Source organism: Columba livia, chromosome 1 (assembly GCF_036013475.1).
Source record: "Columba livia isolate bColLiv1 breed racing homer chromosome 1, bColLiv1.pat.W.v2, whole genome shotgun sequence".
Classification (NCBI taxonomy): Eukaryota; Metazoa; Chordata; class Aves; order Columbiformes; family Columbidae; genus Columba; species Columba livia.
Window position 1 is genome coordinate 74,393,698 of NC_088602.1, and position 25,486 is coordinate 74,419,183.

Below are 25,486 nucleotides of genomic sequence, written 5' to 3' on the forward strand. Positions count from 1 at the left end.
GCTTGCTTTGGTCTGCCTCAGATAAATGCTGCTGGTTTTCTCGGCTCTGAAATGAACAAAACAGGCTTTAGTTGGTCCTTAATTTGGAACATTTAACTAAAATGAGTGTTGCCTTTCAGTTTTGGGGTATTTTTGCTTCACTTGTGTAGAAATTTTTTCATCAGAATGGATTTCAGTGACAGGCAGATTTCATACAGAATGAGAACCACCCCTCTCTGTTGTCTGGGGTGTTGGATCTTCATATAGCTATCTTGCTTTGGAACTCCTTTGCCCAAGGTGTAAAGGGAGCAAGAAGACTTCTTGGACGGCTGCCTTGGGTCTGCTGAATGGCGTTGAAGGAGGAGAGAAAAAGCGAGTAGACACTGAGGATGTAGTAATTTCATTTTAAAAATGATTAAGCGCAATAATGAGGCAAATCTTGACATGGGATGTATGGTACAGGCCCTTCATACTGGCAGATCCTCATGCCACATTCAGAGGTTGGCTGTGTTCAAGGGAAGCTTGAGGCTTGTACGTGTGTTTGTGGTCACATATGTATATGCAAATGCAGACACCCTTGCTCAAGAAAGTGAAGAGTGCTCCAACTCTGGAACACAGTGGTGAGATCGAAGGCTGATTTGTATCTGACTGTGAGAGATGTTTACTGGTACTGGTTTAATGTTGGAGGTATGGATGAGGCAGATAAACATAGTGAGATCAAAATAGATGAAAAAACAATGTCCTTGTGTGTCTGTGTGCTCAGGGGAAATGGCACCCATCTGTAATACTCATATGGGCTGGTGAAAGTGAAGGCATATCAAAGGACGAAGAGAAACAAAAGAGAAGGAAGAATCCCATTAGACTGAGTGTGACAACCAAGGACTCTTGACACTGCACTGGAGCAAGCTTCCAGGACTCCAGCGTGAAGTCCTGGTGTGGTACTATGTAGGCAGCACAGCAAAGGCCACCCTCCACTCCTTCACCACCACCACCACCTTCCTGCGCACCCACAGCACTATCACAGTGGCAGCATAAGCAAATGGGTGAACTCTCCTCTAATGAGAAGCCCATAAAGGTTCTGTTGTCCTTCAAATGTGCCCCTGTATGACAATGAAGAAGAATATTCACAGGCTTGGGCTTGTTTTCCTGCCAACACTACACAACCTCTAAGAAAGCAGGACTAGCAGAAAGCTGCACAGAGCAGTACAGTGTTCAGTTTAGGTAGCAGCTTCTTACTTTTTCCTTGAAGTGGCATTTGCACTGTTCTCTCCTCCCACCCCAAACAATTCTCAGAAGGGGCTGGTCAATGAGGCTGTGAAGAGGGGTTTTATTGTTGTGGCTGTAAATACAGCTCCCACTGGTATCAGGAGAGATTGCTGAAAACAGGAGAATAGACAATCCTGTTTCCTTACTTGAATAAAAAAGCGGTATAGAGCAGACACACAAAAAAAACTTGTGTAAGGGAACGGTTCACCACTTAGGAAAGGATTAATATGTCGTGGGCACAAGTGACAGCGGAGTCACAGCAACCTAAGAAGCTATGTGTGATGGCCTCCTTTTCCTTCTGGACTGTGTGCTGGCCAGGTGGTCTTTTCCTCGTGGAAGATCTGTTGCAGTCTTTTTGCTACGGTGATAATGAATGCCTCCTCTCCCCTAATCTAAAGTGCTCTGAAGTGTATTTTGAGAAAGGTATTTGGGGTTTTTTTGTATTTTTTCTGTTCTTTGTCACTTACAGTTGGCACCAAGTTATGTACCAGCTCACAGTCTGTCTCTTACAGTGCTGTCATAGTTCAGTGATTCAAGGCAATGACTTCTGAAAAGGTCTTTCCTGCTCACTAGTGTTGTGTGTATTCAACCAGTGCCTGCTGTTCAAAGAGAAAATCTTGAATGTCAGCAGCTTGTTATCGTTATATCTCGGGCTGATTGTCCACCTCTATCTGTGTGTATTTCCTGCTTGAGTAGATGGTGTATCTCAACAGAAAGAGGATAACATCTTGAAGCAGCTTTAGTTTTTTTTTCCTATTTCCTCAGGAATAGCTAGATGTTTGTGCTATAGAGCTTTTTTAAAACGTGTTTTTTAATTAGAAAGGGTCAAAAGTTTTAGTGTTTACTCCTCGAGATAATATTCTGCTCCTGTAGAATATTATTCTTGCCCTATATTTTTAAACTACAGCTTTCAAAACTACAGACTGCAAACTTTGTTCAAGTTACAGTCCAGATATATGACAGTGGAAGAATGGATGCTCTGTAACTGGGAGACTGTATAGGTATCTGGATATGGCAATAATGGCCATGTGCAAAATTACACCTAACAAGCACCTGTCTGCCTGCTGATACATGCCAAACCTTTATACAAACTGATGACCACTGAAAAAAATCTGACAGTGATAATGTATTCCACTCCTCTCGCTCCTCCTCCCTTCTAAAATTACTGCTTTTAAAAATAACCATAGGGACAATGTTTTATTTATTGATCAGGTTAGAGCACTGAGTGTCAGATATCTGTGTGCTCCACACTTTCTGTGTACAGACAAGGTTGAAGATGATAATTGATTTTTGCAGAGGATCCAAGCATCTCTCTACATTTGGGTTTTCTGAGGTGAAGGCTGAAAAATTTCAAGAAAACTAAAATAATTGTTTAGTTAAAATTAATTATTACTTAATCAAAACTCTCCAAAAAAACCCCAAGCTAGTGATTTTTTTAAATAGCCTTTTTTATTTTTCCAGCTTTCTCAAGCCTTCGATCTGCCTCTTTAATTTTCTCTTACATTAAATGGTTTTAGAATATTTTTTCAGATTGATGTTTGCAAAGAAGACAATCTACTACCGTATTTTGTATCACTATCTCAGAAGAGGAAATCCTCACATATGTAACTTTTTAATGGAGGTACGCATTACATCTGTAATTTGGGCTAGTTCTTGATATCAGACATGCATTTATTTTTTTTTAATTTGGAGTACCTACTAAAAATAAGATTGATCCAAACATCCTTAATAGTCTTTAAAAAAAACTAAATAATGCAGAAGTGTTGCCAGAACTCTTTGTTAGCAAAGTCTGTCCCATGCTATGACCTACCACGTGTCTGGACCTTTACAATCTGTCCTTTTTCTACTCAGCTTCCACGGCTGAATGCATGAGCCTATTTTGCTGCATGTTAACTTGATTGAGCCGTGGCTGAGGACCATTCCTTGTTGTAACTTCCCCTTTCAACATCCTCATAATAAAAGGGTTACAATACGATACTGCTATTTTTAGAAAGATGGAAAAGCCCTATGAAGCAGCAGCATGTGGTCTCTTTGTGGAAGACCCATCCTCTGTTAGCTGTCTGCCTGGAGGAATGCAGGCAGACTTCCTGGTGGAGGGAGTCCTGCTCTGCCAGTGCCCCATTGTGTTTCCATACTCATCAGGTTGACTGTGGAGACTCCTGTTACCTGTGTCAGCGTGTCCTTCACACTGTGTCAGGTGAGGGTGATTAGAGCCTTTCCCAGCAGTGTCCTACTGTGATAGGCCATGAGTTCGCTCTTGGGCTAAGCTATAAAATCAATACTGCATTGAATGTTGGGGGTTTTCCATCCTCTGAGGCCAAGTGCAGTTTGTACCTTTAGGTAATTTGATTATCTGGGAGATTACTCTCCTGAGTCTGATAGCTGATGCTGTTGGCCAAGTTCCACGGCAGTACCTTTTTACGTTAAATGGTTTCTATGTAAATTCACTGAGAAACCTCCCTCAGTCCTCAGATGATTTGCCTGTGACAGACACACATGTGAACAGCAGCGAAGCTGACCATCTGATATGTTTACACTGATGGTGACGTAATAATTGATTGAATGTAACAGTTAATCACCAAACTGATGTGGTGCATTTTGGAGTGCTGGCTGGATGAGAGCAGGAGTGAACTGAAGCATGGCAGCACACAGCAGGTGCCCTTTTTCTGTGATGCCTCAGCTCTGCCAGAGCCTTCCTGCCTGTGGGCCATCTTGATAGCAGACTCTGGAGAACTGGTTCCATGGCCTCTCCAAATCCTTCCTGGGTCTCAGCCCTACACTGTACTGGGCTCCCTTACCACTGCTGATCCCCTCATTTGAAGAAACTACCTGTGTGGGTGATTTTGTGATCCCTGTGACTTTACTCGAGTAATTTCCTCAACCTTCATTAAATTGTTTTGGCTGAGAAAGGGTTGGTTTCGACTTCACCAGAAATAAGCTCTGCTTTCTGAATGCCTTCTGAGGCTGTTGAAGTAGTTTCTTTTTCAAACAAAACCCTTTGTCATGCACTCAAGTGACCCATTTAAGTGATTTGCATTTTGATGTTTACTTCCACACAACAGCAGCAGAGGTATAAAACCATAGTGTTTGTCCAGTGCTAGGACTGCTTGTGTTCACTGAAGGTCTTTGAGTTCTGGGAAGTAATAAAACCATTCACAACTGAGGATATCACGGATGGTGTCAGTAGTGAGATGCTGCTGGAGGAGTCACCCCTGCCTCCCAGTGCTGAACTGGGAGATGAGGCAGGAGGACCTGGCAGGTGCAGTGGGACGTGAACAGTCTCTCAGAGCGGGTCATGGGTTCCGAGGCAGCTTCGCTGTTCTGCTTGAGCCACTGCAGGCCTGTCTGGGAAAAGCACTTGCACAACTGCATCAGCTGTGTGAGAGACAGTGTGGAAAATACACAGTGATTTCCCCTGCAGGCCTGGGGTTGAAGAGGAGGCTGTAGCAGTGAGGCCTGTCCCCTGCGGAGAGCTCAAGGAAGTATGTAGCGTTATGGGGAAAAGGAAGCCAAACCTGTTACGGAGCAGACAGATGTGTTTTACCTCCAGCCACCTTTGTGAGCTGACAGGAGTATCATCATCCAGGTAAGACATGTTCTTCCCCTTCTGTGTCTCCTCGCTTCCTTCTCCCAGCTCCTGCACTGATTCTCCCCTCTCCATTCTCTCTCTTTCATAGCCTCTTTTACCACAATTAATAAAAAAGCTACACACTTTAGAGGCACGTTGGCTTGTACTCAGAGGGCCTTAAGTCTGTCCGCAATCCTGTTATGCACCCAGTTGGGTGTGTCTGGAAGCCTGAAGCCAGCTAATTGGAAAAGCTGGGCACAGGAGCATTTGTTAGGGCATGTAGCTGTGCCCCAGAATCCCTTTAAAGCACTGGCACCCTTCCTAATGTGACCTGGATGCTGTTGGCTCTACTCTGCCAGGTACTCAGTTTATGCTTTAAATTGTCTGTGTCCAGTGTTTACAGAATGAGAAATCAGACCTTACCTTGCAGTAAAAGATTTATGTAGCACAGTTGGGGCTAAAGGAGCTCTTTTTTGCCAGCTGTCTGCTTCTGTTATGCTCCCTCCCCTGGGTCATCTTCACCCCAGGAGATGGCCAGTAGGAAACTGACAATTTCTTGATATTTGAGCATTGTTCATGTTCCACAAGCAGGCAAGGAAACATGGATCAGCTGATAGAGCAGTAAAGAAAACCCCCATAGTGCCATCATGCACAATGCAAAGATTCTGGTCTACAGGTAATGACAATTTGGGGGATTTTTTTTCTCCTATTTTTTCAGGTGCTGTATCACATATTCAGCTCAGTTTTTTCCATTATTGTCATTAACTTTTAGATTAACTGCTAGAGTTTCTTAAAGTTATGTGGGTCACCTTTTTCTTCTCACTGATAAAATAAGATTTTCAACAAAGATGTCACTAATTTCAAGCTCCCTAACCCAAGTCAAAATCCTGAGAGTTACCAACCAACAGTCTCCAACCATGATGATTCAGGAAGATTAATTTCAGGCAAAGGTGATGTTTTCTGGAGGTTTTCTGTTCTGGGATGTAGTAACTTGGGAGATGCGTAAAAGATGCAGGAAATAGTTGTTCTTCATTTGACCATGTTCAGCCTTAGCTGATGCTGTGTCTTGAAGTTGTAGGCAGTTGCAGGTATCCTGAGAGAAGTGAACAGCACCTCTAGAAGGTTTAGAAACCATAACCTACAAGATAGGGAGCAGTGGAGCTATTATGGATAGGAGGGACTCTTTTGGTGGGGCAAGTAATGCTTTTTACAAAAGGAACTGACGCAGACAACGGCTAGTAGTTGTCCACATCCACTGCTGACAGGACAAGAGTTAACCAGTTTAGTTTATAGTAAAGGAGAGTTAAAGTGGTGGACAGAGAAAAAAATCTTGGTCTAGGCATGCCTGATCCTTCCAGCCCTATGCTCTTATATTCATTGTTCAAACCATCTTCAGGAAGCATTCCATCTACCCAAGGGCTGATCTGCTGCGTGTTATCAAGAGATACAATTTCTGAGGAACTTTCTTGGCTAATTCTGTCATAGAATTTATGAAATACAAATACTGGAAAAGGCAATTGAGCATGGACACTCACTCACATGACTGTTGCGAAATTCAGTGGTGATCCATCTACTTGTTTTACCTGAGGCACTGGCTCAAGATGTGTTCCAAAAGGTCATTCATGTAGACTTTGCTAAAACCCATTTATTGTATTTGTTTGAGGTGTGTTTAGATTGGGGTTTATTTAATTTCGTTTCTAAGTGAGACAAACCTGAGGAAACTGCGATGTCTATGTATTCATGATTATTGTCCTTCCTTCCTCTTCAGAATCTATTGGCCAGTTCAAGCGAGAGTTGCTGAAATACTGTTTCTTACAAGTTTCCTGCAAAGAGGCCTCATAGAGGACAGGGACCCTCTTAGTGCTTCCATTGAAGGAAGCATCACCATCTGAGTGCTTGCTAGACAGAATAGTCCTTTGTCTAGATTACAGTTCATGATCATCTTACCCTTTTTAAAAATCATTGATATCAGTGTTACACAGTGAATGAGAGGTGTTATGTATTGTTACTTCTTTAGGTGATTTTTCTAGGGCTGAATGAAATGCACTGGGACTTGCTTCTCCTGGTTTTAGAACAAACAGAAGACTAGCATTGAAATCCTGCAGATGCTTGAGTGATGCCATGCAGATTTAATCGGTAAAATTCACAGTCACATAGGTATCTAACAGTTTTGAACCTTGATGCAGCATTTTAAGGAAGCCAGTCACTTAGTGGAATGAAGAATCTCACCCACTGATTCACTTTTCACAATATATCTCACATTAGACTCCTGTCCCATTTATAGCATTTCCTGTAGGGGTGAAATGAGACCACACGTACCTATTGTTTGTAGCACAGAATTGCTTTCTTTTAGACATTGATGAATTAGTTCATATGGAGTGACATTAAAAAAATGTCATAAATAGGAGAATAAGAACAAATGTTTGATATGCAATGAGACTTCTTTTTGATGTTTTTTCTACTGAGTCAGACTGAAATGAAAGTGATCAAGGGAAAGCATCAGAAATAAGAGATGACAGAGAACTTGACAAAAGCAAGGTTTGGAAAATAAGTCTGAACTGCAAATAATAAAGCTGATATTCCTTCTGGCCTTGCAGGAAAGAAAGTAGCTTCATGGTAGTGATACATTAATATCTGTTCTGAGATAATATTTTACTTGAGTTGTTCACACAGAAGCACTTGTCAGCTGGTTCCCCAAAAGCATCTTTGAAATTTGCCTCTGAAAATGAGGTTAGTTAAGCAAGATTTCTTCATTGTTACTGATTTCTGAGGCAGAATTAATTACCTTTCAAATAGGAAATAATTTGTTTCTCATCATATTCACTTTCTATCAATAGATTCTGCTCTATCTCAATTCATTGTGTCCTATCATCACTCCAGTCTTGAGTTCTTCTTTGTTCTCTTTGTTCTTTTTTATCTAAGGTTCTTTCCACATACGAATGGCTTATCTCAGATGAGATCTCTGAACTCTCTCTCATTCATGTTATCGGACATGGCACAAATCTTCTCATAGTGACAAAACTTAACAAACAAGAAGAGAAAGGGTAATGAAGAGGTGAGTGCATTGAAGCCATAAGCAGTTAAGCCCAAACAGAAGAGCCAGGTCCAACTAGAAATAATGAAATTTGAAGCGAGTTGCTAACATCTTAATGCTATGGTGGTGGGTACTTTATGTTCTCTGTGGGTACCTGAAGCTGAAGTATATGAAGCTGATGCAGTAGCTTTCATATTCAAAAGTTACAAGGAAATGCTCTGACTCTGGTATGACCAACTCACACATTTAAGGGCTTTAAATATAAATTAAAGGTTTTAGTTGCAGATGTTAATTTTGTTTCAAAATCTTTCCCTGAGGCTTGTAGAAGAATAAGAAGAAACTTGTTTTGAAACTGTGTCGTGGTTTTTCAGCTTATCGGGTTTGTTTTGTTTTGAGTTTTTGGTTGGTTTTGAGGCAAAGCAAGTCCTAGTGTTTGGTTCTAAGCAGGAGAAATGTCTCTCCAGGGATCACTGCACGTTTAATTTCTAGGATTACATTGCTTTGTACGCTGTCAGAGTGCATTGAGGCTGACAAATTACCTTGTCTAAGGCTTTACCCTATGAAAACTTATAAAAATATTGGTGAAGGGAAGGTGTCAACCAATTGAACATTTCTAATCCTTACTTTTTCACAATGCATACTTTTGTTAGCCTGATGAAATCAGGCTTCCAGTTATAGCTCTGTGTGATGATACAGAGATCAGCAAATAACACAAGGGACCCTTGAGTATACAATGAAAAATAAATGCACATGTACAGAACAACAGCAGTGAGCAAAACCTCAGACTTGATGCCATCTCCACAATTCCACATGTAGGAAGGAAGAAATACAAATTCAGAAATGTTCTTTTACTAGCCAAGTACACTAATTGTAGCCAGAAAAGGTACACAGAGAAGAAAATGAAAGAAAAATCCTTTTTTATAGAAAGTAAGCATTGACTCAGAAAACAAGGTTTTGATCATATCTGGCATTAACATAGTGCAGACAAGCAAAAATTAATTCAGTAGTAGTCTCAAAAAAAAAATAATGCTCCCTGTACAAAGAGGAACCAAAGCACCAAACGCGCCATTTGGCAGTAGTTGCATGTGTGAAGACGTGCTCAGTGCTGTGCAAGAGAGGGTAGCAAACTTGTCAAGCCAAATTTAAACTAGACAGTGGCCTAACTATCACTCCACCAGGGAAAGCTAAACCGCAATACAAAGGAAAAACATATAGGTTAAAATAACAGAAAACACAGAGATTATGGAGAAATACATTTTGATTTATTTACAGTTAAACTTACTAAACCAGTGAGAATTGCCACCCTCAGCAGATCTACGAACAAGTGCAACTGGAAGAGCATGCATGCGATTTTGACTTTTCTGTAACAAAGCTTCAAAAAAAAATCAGTGTTTTGGAAAGAACACAAGTAACATCTGAATAAGTTACTCCAAGAAGTAGACTGCTTCTGTCATTCACTTCAGCAGAACTTTATGGAGTACTTACTAAAAAAAAAAATAAATCTGAATTTCCAAATAAATGGAAGAAACTAAGCAAATAGACAGAATTCTTGTCCTGAAGTACATAAAGCCAGGTGACCAGCTCTGATAGCCCTAGGAAACTCAGCCAAGGTGGACCTTTGCCTAGGCCCAACCAGTTTAAACAAAATGCCCTAAAGAGTCGATTGTTGGATGCATGCAACGAAAGAAATATGATCTTATTCAGGAAAAAGCCACATTAATCTTACAGTTTGGTGCCAAAAATTACTATCAGCAATTTGGATAGAGTGGTCCCTTACCATGTTAAGAACACTATTAACAGGACGGAGAGGTTGGGAATGCTCCTAGGGACCTGATTTAGGGAATATATGAATCCTCACAGCACAGTAGCTGTGATATTAGAATGTCATCTATTGTGGAAATCTGTATGACTGTGAGGACAACTGGCTGAATGATTCTTGTGTCTCCTAGAAGGAGCCAACGAAGCAAAACTGAGGAATAAGTGCAGCATCATACATGGCAGACCTGCTCATCACCAGGGTCTATGACACAAGTCTGGAAAAGTCACCACAAAAAGCCCGCATCTGCAGCTCTTGTCATATTGTAATACGCTGCCTGCCCAACAGGAAAAGTTGACAACCAAACAAATCTATGTCCTCAGTCCAATAGAAGTAGGAGTAAGTATCAGTAAACCCACCCGTAAGCTAATTTCCAGGCAGGAACCAGGAAGAAACTCTGAGTAGGCAAAGAAGTGGCACAAGCTTTACAAGTGTTCACACTTGTTCTTCTGACTGGAGGAAAGCAAAGCCTCATCTTATTCTCATGTGTCCCAAAATATCACTATGGATTGAGTGTCCGATATAGCACCACTTATTAAGAGAATGAAACCTTCATAGATCTTATGTCAGAAAGTTCAGGAACTGGTTGCAAGATGTATCAGAGCTGTTTGGAATGAGAATAATGTTTTCAGGCAGAGACAGACACTGCTTAATGTGCAAATATGACTGATAGCTGTAAGGGACTTGATGTCCAGTGGTATTTATGTGTGGCACCAAAATGCAAAAAGAGACAATGAAAATGCACAACTTCCAAACATACAATGGAGCAAAGTGTAAAGGATGAGTGGCTTAACTGTGGGAAAACACACTGAAGTTGAATTTAGCGATTTTAGCTAGGGCTTTACAGAGCTGACCTACTTTTTGCTGCCCAGCCTAGAGGGCAAGACACCCTACATGAATTTACACGCTTTTTTATCATTGCAGATCTTTTTCTGCGAAGTATACAAGTATTTTTATTGTGGCAGTTTCTTGGTGTGCTGGGAACTGGGTGAACTCCTGAACTCCCAAGCGGTGACTGGCATCCCTGAAGTGATAAGGCATCTCAGCAGGCACAGCCTGCTATCTCATTCCACCACACCACCACCACCACCAACATTCTAATGATAAATTAGCATGTAAAATTATAATTATGCTATCTATGTCCTTTAGTGTGGTCTTAATTTTACTGTAAGTATTGGGAATGGTATAGAGAAACAGGCGGGAGAGCTAGGTAAATGTTGAAATTTTCCTATACTTGTGATCAAAAGAATACATGACATCATAACTGAAGTTCCTCGTCAGGATTGTTTGCTCAATGTAAAAGAGGCAGTTTGACTGGCAATGAAGGAGATCTCTGTGAGCCTGGCAGCTTCCCATGTTGCAGCTCCTTGCTGTGGCTTGAGGGCTGTTGGTTGCATGAGGCACCGGGCTATTCAGCATTCAGACCACAACAGCATCCAGCCCTCACCTCACCTGTCCCCGGGCGCGAAGGTGCAGGCTTTGATCAGATAGATCCTTGTCATGTAAGGGAGAAAAGGACTGGCACTGAGGCTGCAGAAGTGATCGGTTACCCACCACAAGCACAAAGCCTGAAGATGAGATGTAGTACACGCAGCATGTGCCCTCAGCTGGGGAGTGGTCAGACAGGAAAGAAGCACAAACCAACTAGGTGACCACAATGACCAGCGTGAGCATTGCTTCCCCAGCAGAATAAATTGCAGAGCCATCTACTCTTCTCCTCCTGACAGGTGGAGCTTCTTTAACTGTCATGATGTTTTTTCCTTTTCGTTTTTTTTTCCAAACCTATTTATATACCAAGTATGAAACCCAGAAGACAACAATTTCCACAACATTGAAGAGGTGATGAGTCATGAAACAAAAACAAGGTCACAGTAGGAAATACAAATATTGGTGCTGAGGTGTATACATGTATGTAGAGAGAGAGGTTTTGAAGGACCTGTGAAATTATATTAACTATGTAAGCAGAGTACAGTATTCAAACTTGGGCTTAATAATTCTAATTGTGATTGGGGAAATAGTAAAGAAGAATTTCCCAGTTGGGTACTTTAATCAATATAAGCTTAGTCGTGTGTGTCTCTCTGCGTTAACAAAACCCTGGCCTAACTAACAGCAGAAGGATTCCAGGAACACTTGAAAACTTGCCATATACAGTGCTGGTTGATGTCAAGAAAACAGAGCAGCTAAATCCTTGTTCTCCAGTGCCCCTCATAATAAATCGGTAGCAGTAACCTTGAGCTCATGGCCAGCCTTCAACAGTGCTACAGGAGAGCAGATTGTGAATCATCATAGTGGCACTTTCAAGGGAATGCTTGATTTCTCATATTTTGTAGGAAATGTTACCCCATTATTGGCTTTCTCTTTATATACTCAGGTATCAAACATAAAAGACACTAGGATGTATACTAGGTGCATCCAAATAAAGCAATCTGGATGATGGAGAGGAGGTAGTGTAACATATATCCTCTTTTCTTCAAGAAGTCTCTAATTGCCCATCCTCTTAAAACAGTGGAAGATTCAGAGCTCCCAAGTGCTTCATAACCTAGACAGGACTGACTGCTGTTATAAATGGAGGCCTTAAATAAAAAAGCACTTTTCTGTCTCTGTTGGTACCTGAGTCTTAAGACAGTACCAGTGTGAGTCCAAGGTATTAATGATGTTGTAGGTGAAAATGGCAAGTTAAGACAAAAGATAGAAGGAGAGAGATGTGAGATGCCAAGTGCAGAAGCAGCAAAACTTTTAGCAAGTGGGGAAAAAAAAGCGTGGGGGGGGGGGGGGGGGGTGTGGTGGGAATGAAGCCTGAACAAGGGGGAAATAAGAAGCCAAAGTAGACAGCATTTGGAGGAGATGGCTCAGTGCATAGCAGACTACATAGATAGGCAACACTGAAATATGCTGGCAAAGCTGAGAGAGGATGGTAGAGTAATCAGGGTTGAAAGGTACTTGCAAAGGTGGAATAAGAATTTTATGTGCTCCTAATCTGTATTATGCCTTCCCCACCCAGGTCATCCTTTTCTCTGTCTCATGGCAGGAGCTGTCAACACACCTCTGTTTACATTATCTTTACAACCAGAAAAGAAAAATGTCATTTTGCTCTGTTGAGGACTGCATATGAATTTAAACAACAGACTTCAAAACACTGACATGTCAATGCAAGTACTTCAGTGGGCTTCAGAGTCTGCATGAGTATCATGAATCTTGGTGTCATTGGTATGAACTGGTATAATGGATCTTCCAGCTTTGTCTCTGAGAGGGGTACCTGTTAAATGGACACAGACATTTATTTTAGCCATTCCTTTTCAGAGAACTCAGAGGAATTTCAGGAACTTGTGTTGTATTTCAGAGTGTATGTTCATGTCCATGTTTGTGTGTTCCCTGGGCCTCCTATTAGATGAAGCAGCCCAGCCTCTTAGTGGATCTCATAAACTAAGCAACCTGAGGTGCTAACAGTATTTAAATAAGATATCTCTATTCGGCCTGTTCCTGTTGTAGAGGTACTTTAATGCTGGTTATATTTCCACTGTTTTAAGTGGGAAATGTCACTAAGGCTCTGAAACTAGAGCCAGCTGTCTAAAAGTGCTCAGTTGATAAGGGATTCCTCTTTTCAGCCATCTCTTTGGAGCCACGACAGGCAGTGCCTAGCGTGGCTCCAAAGAGATGCCCTTCTCCCTGGCTTGTACCCATGGCAATGTCTCCAGGTGATGATGTCAGCAGGTTCCTCATGCCAGGCCATGCTGTGGATGTCCTGGGTACCTGTGACATGAAAACCTTCTGGCCCCACTGCCCTGACAGATGCAACAGGTTATGTGATGTCCACCGAATCCTGATGGTTTCTGGAGGACATGAGAGGCTCTCTGTTACCGAGCAGGCCTGTCCTACAGGCGCAGGACGACTGCTGGCGCTGCAGCAGAAGGGGCAGATCAAACTAGGAAATGGATATTTCTGAAGGCTTCGGCATAAAAGATAGTGTCACTAACACTTAGGATAAGAAGACTGTTAAAGTCAGGAAAGCCTTGACAGTTCTAGTGATGAGAGAACAAGGCAGCTGGGCCTGTCCCCACTGCAGTGACTGCATTCCCTCACGGCCTGTCTCCACCTAATGAGAGAGCAGGAAGACAACCTGGGAACACCTGCACCCCATCTCACTTCCGTGGTTTGTGTCTCCTCTGCCCGTGCCTTGGGAAGGGATATGTGAAGGGATATAACTCTGGGTTTTGTGTGTTATGAACAGAGTTTGAATGGTAACAGATCCTCACAAGGGCTGGAGGCAGCCAGGAGGAGGGAAAGGAGCCCCCTGCAGTGGTGTAACTCTTCCCTAGCACAATGTTTACCTCACATCCAGCAGTGCTAATATGGAAAAAGCTGCTGCTCCATCAGCACCTCAGATCTACCCCCTGCTTCAGCTATCCGTCATTTCCTTTATCCCAGGCATAGGACTCATGTCATCTCTGCCTGCCTTCCTTCCAGCACCCTTATATGTGCAGACCATGAGGTCAAATCTTTCATGGCAGGACAACAAGCAAGTGTGTAGCAGGGGAACATTTTATGTAGAAACAACTTCAGGGGAGAAGGTCCCCCACAGTCAGCTCAGGACACAGCATCTTCTGAGACTGTGCTGGAAGGAAACTATGACAGCAAAAGCCTGAGAGAGGTGACCTTGCTTCTTCATCACCTGGGGTTTATGTACATGACTCACTATAGACAAAAGCAGGCACTGACTTTGAGAGGGTGCTGCATGCTAGAGCCATCCAGCTTCACTATCCAGAAATGCCACCATCAAGATGTGCAGCAGTGAAGTTGAAGGAGATGCCTACTGGACACTCTCAAACCAGGAGCCACTTTTAAAACTTTTTTTCGAGGCTGAGTTATAAACCGGAAATAATAATAATAATGTTGTCTTTTCTCATGAAAGTTCAACTAGGCTGTATCATCACTAAAGCACAGACAGACCTTCCGTGCAAGACGATATCAAATAAGGCTGTTTACTTATGTTGCTATGTTAACTCTATTACTTCTCTAACTGGTTATGTCACCACAAATCATGTGGCAGTCTTAGATTTTTTTTTCCCTCTGGACAGGTAGTGTAGAATTTGTTTCCATTTAGAACCCACTTTTTCTCCTAACTCCCAGTACCCGAACTGTCATTCTGTATCCATGAGTCTCTTTAATCATCTTCCTATAAACCAGTCAGGGGGGGCAGTTCCTTTAGGGAACGTCTAATGCCCATGCAAGAAAGTTTCCCCTCACAGGAAAACCCTTTGGCCTGAGCAGCAAAAGCATAATTGAACCCACTGGTGCTGAGCAGAGACCTCTTCTTCTGGTTAGGGGTGACAGCCACAGAGATGGCTGGGTATTTCATTTGAGGAAGTACAGCCTCTATGGGATAAAGGACAGCCCAGCTTCTGCAAGAATATCTGACATCTTTAACCTCATTGGGTAAACATTGTTGAAAACTGTGAAGTCCTTATAAATTCTTCTCTCTTTCAACCAAAGGCTTTTACTTAGTAGTGTCTTTCAACAAAGTGAAGCCACAGAGCATGGAGTTGTACCATTCCTGAGGGCCAGCTGCTTTGGTGGTGCAAACCAAGGGAACTCTGTTTACAACAGAGCTGGTTCATCTGAAGAGATAGCCCTCCAACAGTACAGATTGATTGCTCTGCGCAAGTGACATAAGGCTCGAAGTAAGTTTATTGCATGTGTAGTTTCAGACAGCTGGTAGTCTGTATATCTGATTTTGCTGAAACAATGTCTAACACCCTTGAGTGCTGTGTCTTGCTACCAGTGAGAAATGAAGCTCAAGCAAGTAATGTGCAAAATGCACATAAGGGAGTGAGATTGGGGAATTAATTTTTTTTCCCTAAACAGCAATAAAAATGCCCTCATGATCCCAGTGCACTTGCCGTAATGTAGTAAGACCACAATTAGCACTTAATGCAATTTTAAAAATATGCTGATTTAGGCAACAGTAATCAGCAACTGCACAGATAAATAGCAAACTTGACCAGACAGCTGTTTGAAACAATCATAAGTAAACAATACATTAATTTTGCTTTCCATTTTAAGGTTGAATTTGGACATCCCTCCCTGATATCCCGCAGAAGTCTTCTTCAAACACTGCAGATAAATTTGGGTATCAAATGAGTCTGTATTTCTTTATTTTGTACTTATTGCTAAATGCGGGGCAAAAAAAACGACCTATTTTGGGGGGTTAGGGGGCTGTGAGAAAGAGAAGAAAAGAATTAACTTGTGGTCTGGAAATGTATAATGCCTTTTTTGTTCAGGTTTGTAATTTGGGAAGGCTTTGGAAGAACAATGTAGGTTCCTAAACCCAAATGACTCTGATAAATCCAAGTTATAGAGTAGACACTTTTGGCACCTGAAGGCAGTTCTCTGGGCTTAGGCACCCCATGAATCCCATAAAGCATCTGCAGAGGTTCCTCACACCTTCCCCTTGGTCCTCACTTAAGAATGGGGCCCCCCAGGTATGGGGCCCCATCAGGGATGGAGCTTTCTTGAGCAGGATGTCTTGTCCAGCCTGGCCCTACATGGTGCTTCAAAGCCTAATGACTTCTTTGCACTTCCCATTTTGAGGACCTGCATCCACAGAGCCATCAAATACAGCGCGCTTGCCCTTCAACATCCTCATTCCACAAACTTATATTCTTAAGGTTAAATATTAGCCAACGAGGGCTCACATATATAGGATTTGGCATTATTACTTGAGTAAATATATAAATACTGAAGGGAGTTTCTGAGGAAGGGGGTGTAAACTGTGCAGCTCCTCCTGGCCCCCTCAGATGTGTCAGAGGAGCAGGGGCTCACTTCCCCCTCTCCCGCTGCCAGCACACAGCCCATCACATGATGGGGATGGGCAGGGAATCTCAGGCTCACAGTTGTCATGAGATTTACCCAATCCTGCCCTATTGTTTGCCATGTATCAAAGGCACCCGATACATATCACGTCTTGAAAACATGCCCAGCAAAGAGTGCCAGCTGCTGTGGTAGGGCTGGTCTCAGCAGAAGGCAGCCCCATAAATGACTTTTGATTCGAGTATCAATATTTGGCAAGCAAATATTTAAAACCATGCCGTTAAGAAGGGAAGCACAGCTTTACCATGGGAAACTCAGGCCAGGAGTGCTGCTGAGAAGGGCCCAGGCTGTGCAGAGGAAGAGGCAAACAGCCTTCTTCCCCTCCTCTCCCTCCCAGCAGAGCAGCTGGCCCTGCCCTCTGTGCCCACGCCAGAGAAGGGGGAGACACTTAGACCCCAACAAAGCAGATATCTGGCTGCTGTACCAAGCAAGGCAGAAGTTTTAAGGCCGTGGAGGGCTGGATGAAGCTGTTTCAACCCCGAAGGCAAACCAGCCACGGTCATCCCTCCCACTTGACTTGCCCACTACACCAGACAAGCAGAGTTGTGTGATGGGGAGGCCACCTGGCCAGTCTGGCTGCCCGGTGCGACCAGAGCATGGCTGGCCCCAGAGGACTGTCCCCAGCTGCTGATATGTTGCAGTAACTCACATATTGGTGAGTTTTCAGGAAATTAGTTGGTCTTGGTCAGGTGCAGCAGCAGGCTGAGAAGGTATTTTTCCTTCAGGAGTGGCACAGAATTAGCTCTGTTGGTCTGTTTATAATTAGATACTTGCATCTAACAGTATTCTTTCTGTTGGATTTTTATAGTTTTGTCTCTTCTTTTTTAAACATGAAAAATAATCAGTCTCAAAATAATATAATTTTTTTTTTAAATTACCCTGGAAAGAGTGTTCTATAAAAAGAGAAAATCCTTGCCAAGTGGATGCCACAGCAACAAGCTCAAGCCACAGAAAGCCTGGTTTCAGGCTTCCCTTTTCCACAGCTACTCAGAGGTTAACCAGGGTCTGTAAGCAAACAGCTTAAAGAAGGAGCCCAGCTTAGTGCCTGGGTGTCTTGGGCTGTCCCCGGGGCCATCAGCCTAATGCCCTTCCAGCAGCCCCTCCCTCCCAAAGGCGATGCTGAGCAAACAGAGCCAGCCCTCACCCTCTCCCCGAGCAGCAAGGAGCCAGCTGTGGGGACAGTCTGGACCCGGGCTGGGGCTCAGGGAGGTGGCAGAAGAGGGTGTTTCACTTCAGACGGGCACAGAGCCATGTCTATATAAACCCTGGAGCAGCAGCAACTCAGAGGACTGTTAAGCGCACCCAGACCTCAGCTCATTTGGCAACGCGGCAAAGTGCTGCTGGCCGTCCGGGCGGCTGAACCTCCGGCGGTGTAGAGGAGCACAGGAGTGACCTGCCCATGGGCTCTCGCCTGCTGCTGATGCTGATGCTGCTTCAGGCAGGTGAGTACCACCTCTGGGTCCCTCTCGCTGCCCGTGCCTCCCCCCAAACCGGGACAGCCTCCCCCCTTGCCATCAGCTTTGCCTGCTTCTCAGCAGGCACCTCGGTGGGGTTTGGCCAACTGAGAAAATAAAAAGGGTTCCTTGACTCTTTTCAACCTTACAGTGAGGGGCTGTGTAAGTAATTGAGCTGCCTGCTCGCTTTGCTTCCCTGGTGGTTTACATAGCTGGGGCTGTATAAACATGGGTCTTTTTCTTTTAGGCTAGTTCTTTGTGTCTTTTCTGCTCCAAAGTTGCTGGCGTCTGTGTTTCTTCAAAGAAAGACCCTCTTTTTATACCACTGACTGTGGCATAAGCAGTTTTTAATTCATCTGAATTTAAATTCATTTTTAAAAGCCTGTTTAAAGAAGTCATAAGTGTCTGCTAACATAAAGCCCCTACACACAGGGGCAACACGACACTAAATTGACAGGTCTGAGGTTGTATCTGCAGTACAGCTTTAAAATGAAACCCCAGACCTTGCCTTAATCTACAGCAAAGGCTGCCTGTTTAAGCAGGAAATAGAAAGTGTAAGTTGTCAGACCCACCTCCACTCACCTCCCTGCAGGTATGTTCTCTGCTAAGATGTCCCACCAGTAGTAAAACTAATGACTGGACATGCTCCAAATGAGAGATGTGGCTAAGTGCTATCGAGGCTTAGATTTTTTCAAGGTTTTCCCAGCTGCGTTGGCTTGTCTGCCTAGCACAGAAAAGGCAATTTCAGTTCACAGTCAAGTTATTAGCTGTGTACCTGAATATTGAAACATACTTGGCTGGAGGTGACCTCTCAGCTGCAATGATCCACCACTGGCTCAAAACCCAGCCAGCTTTCAAGGAATGAAACAGGGACATCAGAGGCTGCCTGGATGCCCACGTTATTGTTATTTCAAGCTCTTCCAGAGCATGCAGCCCTAAGCACCGTCATTTGGGCTCAATTCCCCTTGGGGCTTTCTCTCAGCTTTCATGAGCAGCTCTACACTGTAATTACAGTTCCTTGATCCTCAGAGATATCTCCCAGAGAAGAATGGCCTTTCTTCTTTTGGGTGAGGTGCAGTTACCTTACACCAGCCTCAGCTTTTTTCAGCCAGAAGCCAACAGACCAAGTCCAGTGGATCTGGCTTAAGAGGTCAGCAAAAGACAGCAAAAAAAAAAAGCAAGCTGCTCATCAGGAGGCCTGAATGCCTACAAAGAAGATTTTGTCTCCATTGGAACATTTTCAGAGTCTGCAAACTGCAACAGGTTGAAAAAGCATGAATTTTAACCTAAAATCCAGAGCAGCTCACTGCTTGTAATTTCCCATGGGGTGCCTGAGAGCTGAGCCCACTTCTAACTCTGGAGCCCCCATTGTTTAGACAAGGGAAATAGCTCGTCTCTTTAGTCTCAAATAACACCTGCCTAATGTGTTTTTAGCACGAATCCCAAACACTCAAGCAGTGTTTAGGTGAGCAGAGCAGTTACTTTTTCAGGAATGTGCATTTAATCCCCAAGGAATGCTCTGGGAAACATAAGGAGGCTGTGTAAAACCCCATGATGGGACTGCCTGACACACTGACCACAGAGGCAAAAATGGTGGAGGGCAGCACTTGTTCCTGCTGAGGGCTCAGGCTGCAGAGAGGGAGCAAAGCCCTGCCTTGTCCTTCACGGGGAGAGACCCTCCTTGTCCTCAGTGGGAGTCTGGATCAGGCTGGGAGGGCGAGCCAGCCCAGGAGATGCAGGGAATGACCCAAGCAATGGGATTAGAGGCAAGACTTAAAAAGAAAGCAACTGTTTTAATAATACTATTGAGTCCTTGGGTGGTTTAGGGGATTAATTGTCTGTGTTTGCACAGCATTTTGAAGAGGTCAAGTGTGCTGCAATAGGTGGGGGCAGGCGGCAAAGCAACTTCAGTGGTGGGTTCCCAGCTCCCAGGTGCCACCTCCCCCTCCATCCAACTGTGCTGCAAAGTCCCCCCATTTCAGCAGGCTTTTATTTTTGGGGTGGATCTGCATGGGTGGGATGAGCAGATGAGTTAGGTAGTCAGTCTGAGGGGTTTGATGCTACTGATGAGCATTTGCCATGCATGATAGAACAGCGCAAAGCACACTTGGTCCTTCACAGTAAACCTATGTAGTAAATACTCCTATCTGTTGCTATCATTAGCATGATAAGCATCAGTGTTCGCAGCTGAGCATCACAGTGGTTTGAGTATTACGGGCAGGGTACTCTTGTTTTCCATAACAGTTACTGCAAGGTAGAATCTGTGGTTTTTAAAAAAGTTGAGAATTAACATGTGAAATCACAACACTGTTTGAAAGACTTGTAACTCAAAAAAGTCCAGGCTGGCTTGGGTGGCTACCCGCACACTTCAGCTGACACAAAGCTCCTTTTATTTTTTTTTTTTCCAAATTAATGCAGCCAACTTAATGTTACAGCTTAAATGGAATGTGAAAGCGGAAGTGGATGTAAGTGTTGCCAACACTTTCAAATGCTCAAAAGAAAGCAAATATACATATATCTTGGCTAATGTAGGCACTTGATCCTTGACAAAGAATACCTTATGGACTCAGGGACTTGTAGCCATCCCTGTACGAAAATTCATAGTACCGTTAGCTCTTTGCCATCTGGAAAATGGGCTAAACTATCGTAAATAGGAGATGAAACTCAGTTAATATAAGACCTCTTGGGCAACATAGAAATCGTTTTTTTTCTGTAGAGCCCAGGTTAGGACTGACTATGTGCTTGTTTTCTGCTGTTCCCTGTCCCATTTGGGATCACAGTGTAGCTAGTAAGCTTTCCCAGGTTTGGGAGTTCTGGGATACAGCAAAGCCCAGCTGGCTCTGCATGGTGCTGGCACAGGCCCTGCAAAGCTTAACAGCATGGGCCCTGTGATGTGCAAAAACTGTGCACTCTGCTCCCAGATGCAATATAGCTGCAGTCACACACTGGCAGAGCAGAGCTAGTAAGTGTTCCATGAACTGAACTCCCTGAGCATCCACCTCCTGGACAGCCCAGCCCTCGGGTAGGGCCCCTGCAGAGTCCCCTTTGTAGGGTGAATGTCTAATAAAGGCTAATTAGACTGTCAAGGCTGCACCCTACCAACCACTCAGGACCAAAAAAATTTCCCCTTTAAGGATTTTAAGAGAATCAGCATCAGGCATGTTTAATCCATGTCTCTTTGTTTAATCCATGTTCTGTCTTTGTAGTTTGGAAAGATGCTCTAGGAAAATCCCATTCACTGCACACCCGAGGAATCATCGAATTGGCAGGAGCTATATCGTGTGGCACAGGACGGTCTCCCTTGGCATATATTGGCTACGGGTGCTACTGTGGACTGGGAGGACGAGGCTGGCCTAAAGATAAAACAGACTGGTAAGAAGAACCTCAACTATGTGTCCAGAAGCAGTGCAGATCTCCTCCCTGTTTGTACTACTGTGACTCCACGGACTGGTTGCTGCCTTGTGGAGAGGCAACTTCTTAGTATATATGAACAGCACTGAGGAACTGTGAGTGAGGACTCACATGTCTCTTGGGGTTTGAAGGAGGGTTTAGCCACTTTCTGGATGAGACCAAAGCTCTTGGCACTTTTTACTATGTGGGGTGGACAGCAAAGGAGAAAGCAGGATATGATTTCCTGAAAGAGCTGCATGTTTATTCATAGAGAACAAGCCCTGCCTGAATAAAGAGGAATGATCAAGGTATTTGGAAGGTTATTTCACCCAGTTCCTGAAAATCGCAGTGATGGGAATATTATTGTTCAAACTCTGGGAAATAGTACAGATCATTGCAAGGATTAACCAAACCTGTTGCCTTCATTGCCTGTTAGCTCACACTGAACCAAGGAAGAATGCCACCATGGGAGAGCAGGGTGTTATTTCCCCTTTTTTTGTTAGTGAGGAATATCCTGTACTTGTTATTCCCAAGGCTAAGTGCAATGAATCTAGAAGGTGTTGCAATCACAGGTTTCTTTCTTGTACTTTGCAATCAGCATACATGTAAACCTTGAGCATGGAGGGCTCTTGTGTGCTCTGAGCCTGTTATTTGCAATCTTGTCTCATTCTAAACCTCAAAGACAGAGCACACAAGTCTGTCTTTTTCTACAGTCTGCTTTCCTGGTGTTACTGATAAGCAAACACTGAATTTAGTCAGGGTGAAGGCGCTGTACTGCTCACTGGGAAGGAAACTGAGCTTTCACAGAATCACAGAATCGACTGGGTTGGAAAAGACCTCAGAGATCATCAAGTCCAACCCTTGGTCCAACTCCAGTCCATTTACTAGATCATGGCACTTAGTGTCATGTCCAATCTCAGTTTAAAAACTTCCAGGGACGGCGAGTCCACCACCTCCCTGGGCAGGCCATTCCAATGCCTGACCACTCTCTCTGGAAAGAATTTCTTTCTAATATCCAGCCTAAATTTCCCCTGGTAGAGTTTAAGCCCATGCCCCCTTGTCCTATTGCTAACTGCCTGGGAGAAGAGACCAACCCCCACCTGGCTATAACTTCCCTTCAGGTAGTTATAGAGAGTGATGAGGTCACCTCTAAGCCTCCTCTTCTCTAGACTAAACAAGCCCAGCTCCCTCAGCCTCTCCCCATAGGTCTTGTGTTCAAGTCCCTTCACCAGTCTTGTTGCTCTTCTCTGGACCCAAATTTCCAGAATGCCCAGCTGTTGGAGACATTTCACATTGCTACAAAACCAAACTTTGCTGAATTGGCAGGACAGGAAAAGGGAAAAAAAGGAAGATGCAAAGTTAAAGACCAACTCCTCTGTGGGCATGAAGAGCAAGCCTTCTTTAAAACTAGCGGAGTGAGACATTTCACTGCCAGTTCCCTCTTGTTCATGTCCCTGTTTTGTACCTATGAAATATTCCATCTATGAAACAGTCAATATGGGACTTACAAATGATGAGTAACTACCTACAAAGTGTAGAGATTTCAGCGCAGAGATTTGTTTTATTCTACAGTATTATCTCTTGACCTGATTATCACCATCTACAACAGCATCTGTAAGGTGGCTATTATTTTTGTTAGCCTTTTACAAGTTCTCATAATCAGGCCTTTAAAGTAAAACATGACTTCACTAATCTGCAGTGCTTCTTTTACTGAAGTGTTCAGTGGAGTCACCTAAAAGCTGTTTTCCACATAGGTTGAGTGACCCCCAAGTTTAAGCGGCTCTGGGAGATGCAAGTGGTCAGCACTTCAGAAAAACAGACAGGGAGAGTAAAATATGGCCATGTGTTTATCATCTAGTGTTTCTGTCACTGTATGATTTCCATGGGACATGGATTTAATCCTCATGGCAGAAAATGGGACTCTGCAACTGTAAATGCCTCAAAATACCAGATAGTTTGTAAAACAGAAGCTTGATCCTTTAAGTGCATTCATAACTGTTCTTTAGCTGCAATACTTGGCTGAAAAAAACCCAAAACAAAAGAAAAAAAAACACACACAAAAAACCCAGAAATGTTTTAAGTTAGGTTCTCAGCTAGGGAGAATAGGTAATGCCCCACTAGATTTAGCCCTAAAAATTTCCACTTTATTTTTGCTAGAGGAATCTTTTGATATCCGTTTCTGAGAACTACTGCAAAAATCAGTCTGGCTGAGTTCCCCGTGCCTGCCAAAGTGACTGTATTATTTTCCATATTTGCCATTCTAAAAAAGAAATAAGTGGAGTGGCAAAACTAATGGCTGCGAGTGACAAACACTGTTTGAAATTACTCACGTTGACACTTTTAAGTTTGTTACTGAGACCCTTACAAAAGGAGTAATTTTCTTCTGACTAATTCAGTCAATCTGTCTAGACAGGGCTAGAGTGCTTGTAAGCACCTCTCTTTCATAGGAAAAGAAAAAAAGCCATTGAGTGGGTAATCCTTTTATGAGGTTTATTCCACAGACTGACTTTGATGTGGCATTTTCAGTAATTACCTTTTCCTTTTTGTTCTGTTCTCACAGTCCTATCACTTCAAGACATAGTGGCATCTCTTCTGCATAAAGTCAATAGATTTGTTTCTCCTTCCCCTTTCCGTTCCCCTGGATTGCTGCAGCTCCCATTTATTAAAGCAGGACCTGAAGGCACTCAGCATCTCCCTGAAAATACCGAATGTTGTGAAAGGCAGGGTGGCATTCATGGCTCATCTAAGTCCTGGCAAACTCATAGGGAAGACTAAGATTTCCTCTCACTTGCTGAGTTAAAGCAAAACAAAAGGACACACAGCGGTGACTGTGCTGTTAAGGTGACAAACATAATGTGACAAATTCTTACCTTAATGACATTTGCTAAACGGCAGGGGTCTGGGCAGAGGATCCTGGCAGACCAGCCAAGCTGTCTGTAGCCATTAGGGCCGTCTGGTAGCCCAGAGGTGATGAATATGTTGCTTACTAACTAGAAGACAGAGTTTTATTTGTTTTCCATACCTGTTGATGGGTGCTCTGCCATAGTGTTGGCCAACTCTGTTTGCGTGGGTCTAACTTAATGTTAGCATGTTATTAAAATGCTGGACACCATGCACTGACCCAGGTGAAGGAAGGGGTATTTGCAGGCAGGAGGGGACCATGTGAAGGTGGCAAAGGACAACAATAGGTTTCCTCAGCCTTCACTCCCTGGCACTTCTTTCAGCGTGTCTGAAAGAAGTATTTGTAAAATACGAGCCAAAGTCTTCTCGCTTTGTCTTGGTGTAAGCTACATGTCATCCTGCTACAGTTGTGGATATCATCAGGAGGAACTGGGGTAAGGAGCAGAACTGTGCCCGAGAACCTGTGGTCCTGCAGAACTTATGCAGTCCTCCTGATTTTGCCAAGCCAGCTAAGGAGCAGTGAGTTTTCACAGCTCGCTAGCACACCACTTCAGAGCTCATTTACTTGTCCTTGCCTGATTCACAGACTATCTTTTGCCTCCCCCAATATCTGTTCTCACTTCTTCTACCTCTTTTTCTGTTTGTTCCCTCTGTCTCTCCACGAAGAGCAATTTCATTCCCTTGGCACACAGGCTCCTAACTCCTCCCTTTGTCCATCTACCTTCATATTGTTCCTCCTCCCCACACTCCTCCATCACTAACACTAGCGTTACTAATTTGACTGCTGATTCACTCCCCAGACCTCACAAACCCTGCTGTTTCCACAGCTGGCACTCTGCCTCAGCTCAGCTTGATTTGTGGCTCTCCACCATGCCCTCTTGTCCCATATACGGGACACCAATGATGGGCCTGCTCTGCAGCTTCAGGTACGTCAGCCAGGATGCCCTGGGCTACAGCAGCTCTTCCAGGTGACACATGCCCCAGTTGTAGCTCAGTGCCATAGTCCATCTCTGTCATATCTTACAACACATTGCACAGGGACTCAAACATTGGAGAAAGTCGAGACTTTCACACCGTCCACAAGCCTGCAATTTCTTCTCTCCTTTCTCTTCCAGCCTCTTCAGGACAAGCTGAGGAGTGAGGCATTACCAGACCAACAAGAGATCTGACTCACAGCCTGTTACTGCCATTGTACTCAACAAAAGCAGCTT

The 25,486-nt window shown here is 43.7% G+C and overlaps 1 protein-coding gene across 1 annotated transcript in view; it reads left to right on the forward strand.

Annotated features, from left to right (window-relative positions):
- Positions 1-713: 713 nt before the first annotated feature.
- Positions 714-25,486, forward strand: part of LOC102095909 (phospholipase A2) — a 31,704-nt gene continuing 6,931 nt past the window's right edge. Inside the window, exons 1-4 of the mRNA XM_065063043.1 lie at positions 714-4,831; positions 15,154-15,341; positions 15,724-17,972; positions 21,191-21,356. Coding sequence (XP_064919115.1) covers positions 17,930-17,972; positions 21,191-21,356 — 209 coding nt within the window. The 5' untranslated portion in view covers positions 714-4,831; positions 15,154-15,341; positions 15,724-17,929. The remainder of the gene's footprint in view (positions 4,832-15,153; positions 15,342-15,723; positions 17,973-21,190; positions 21,357-25,486) is intronic.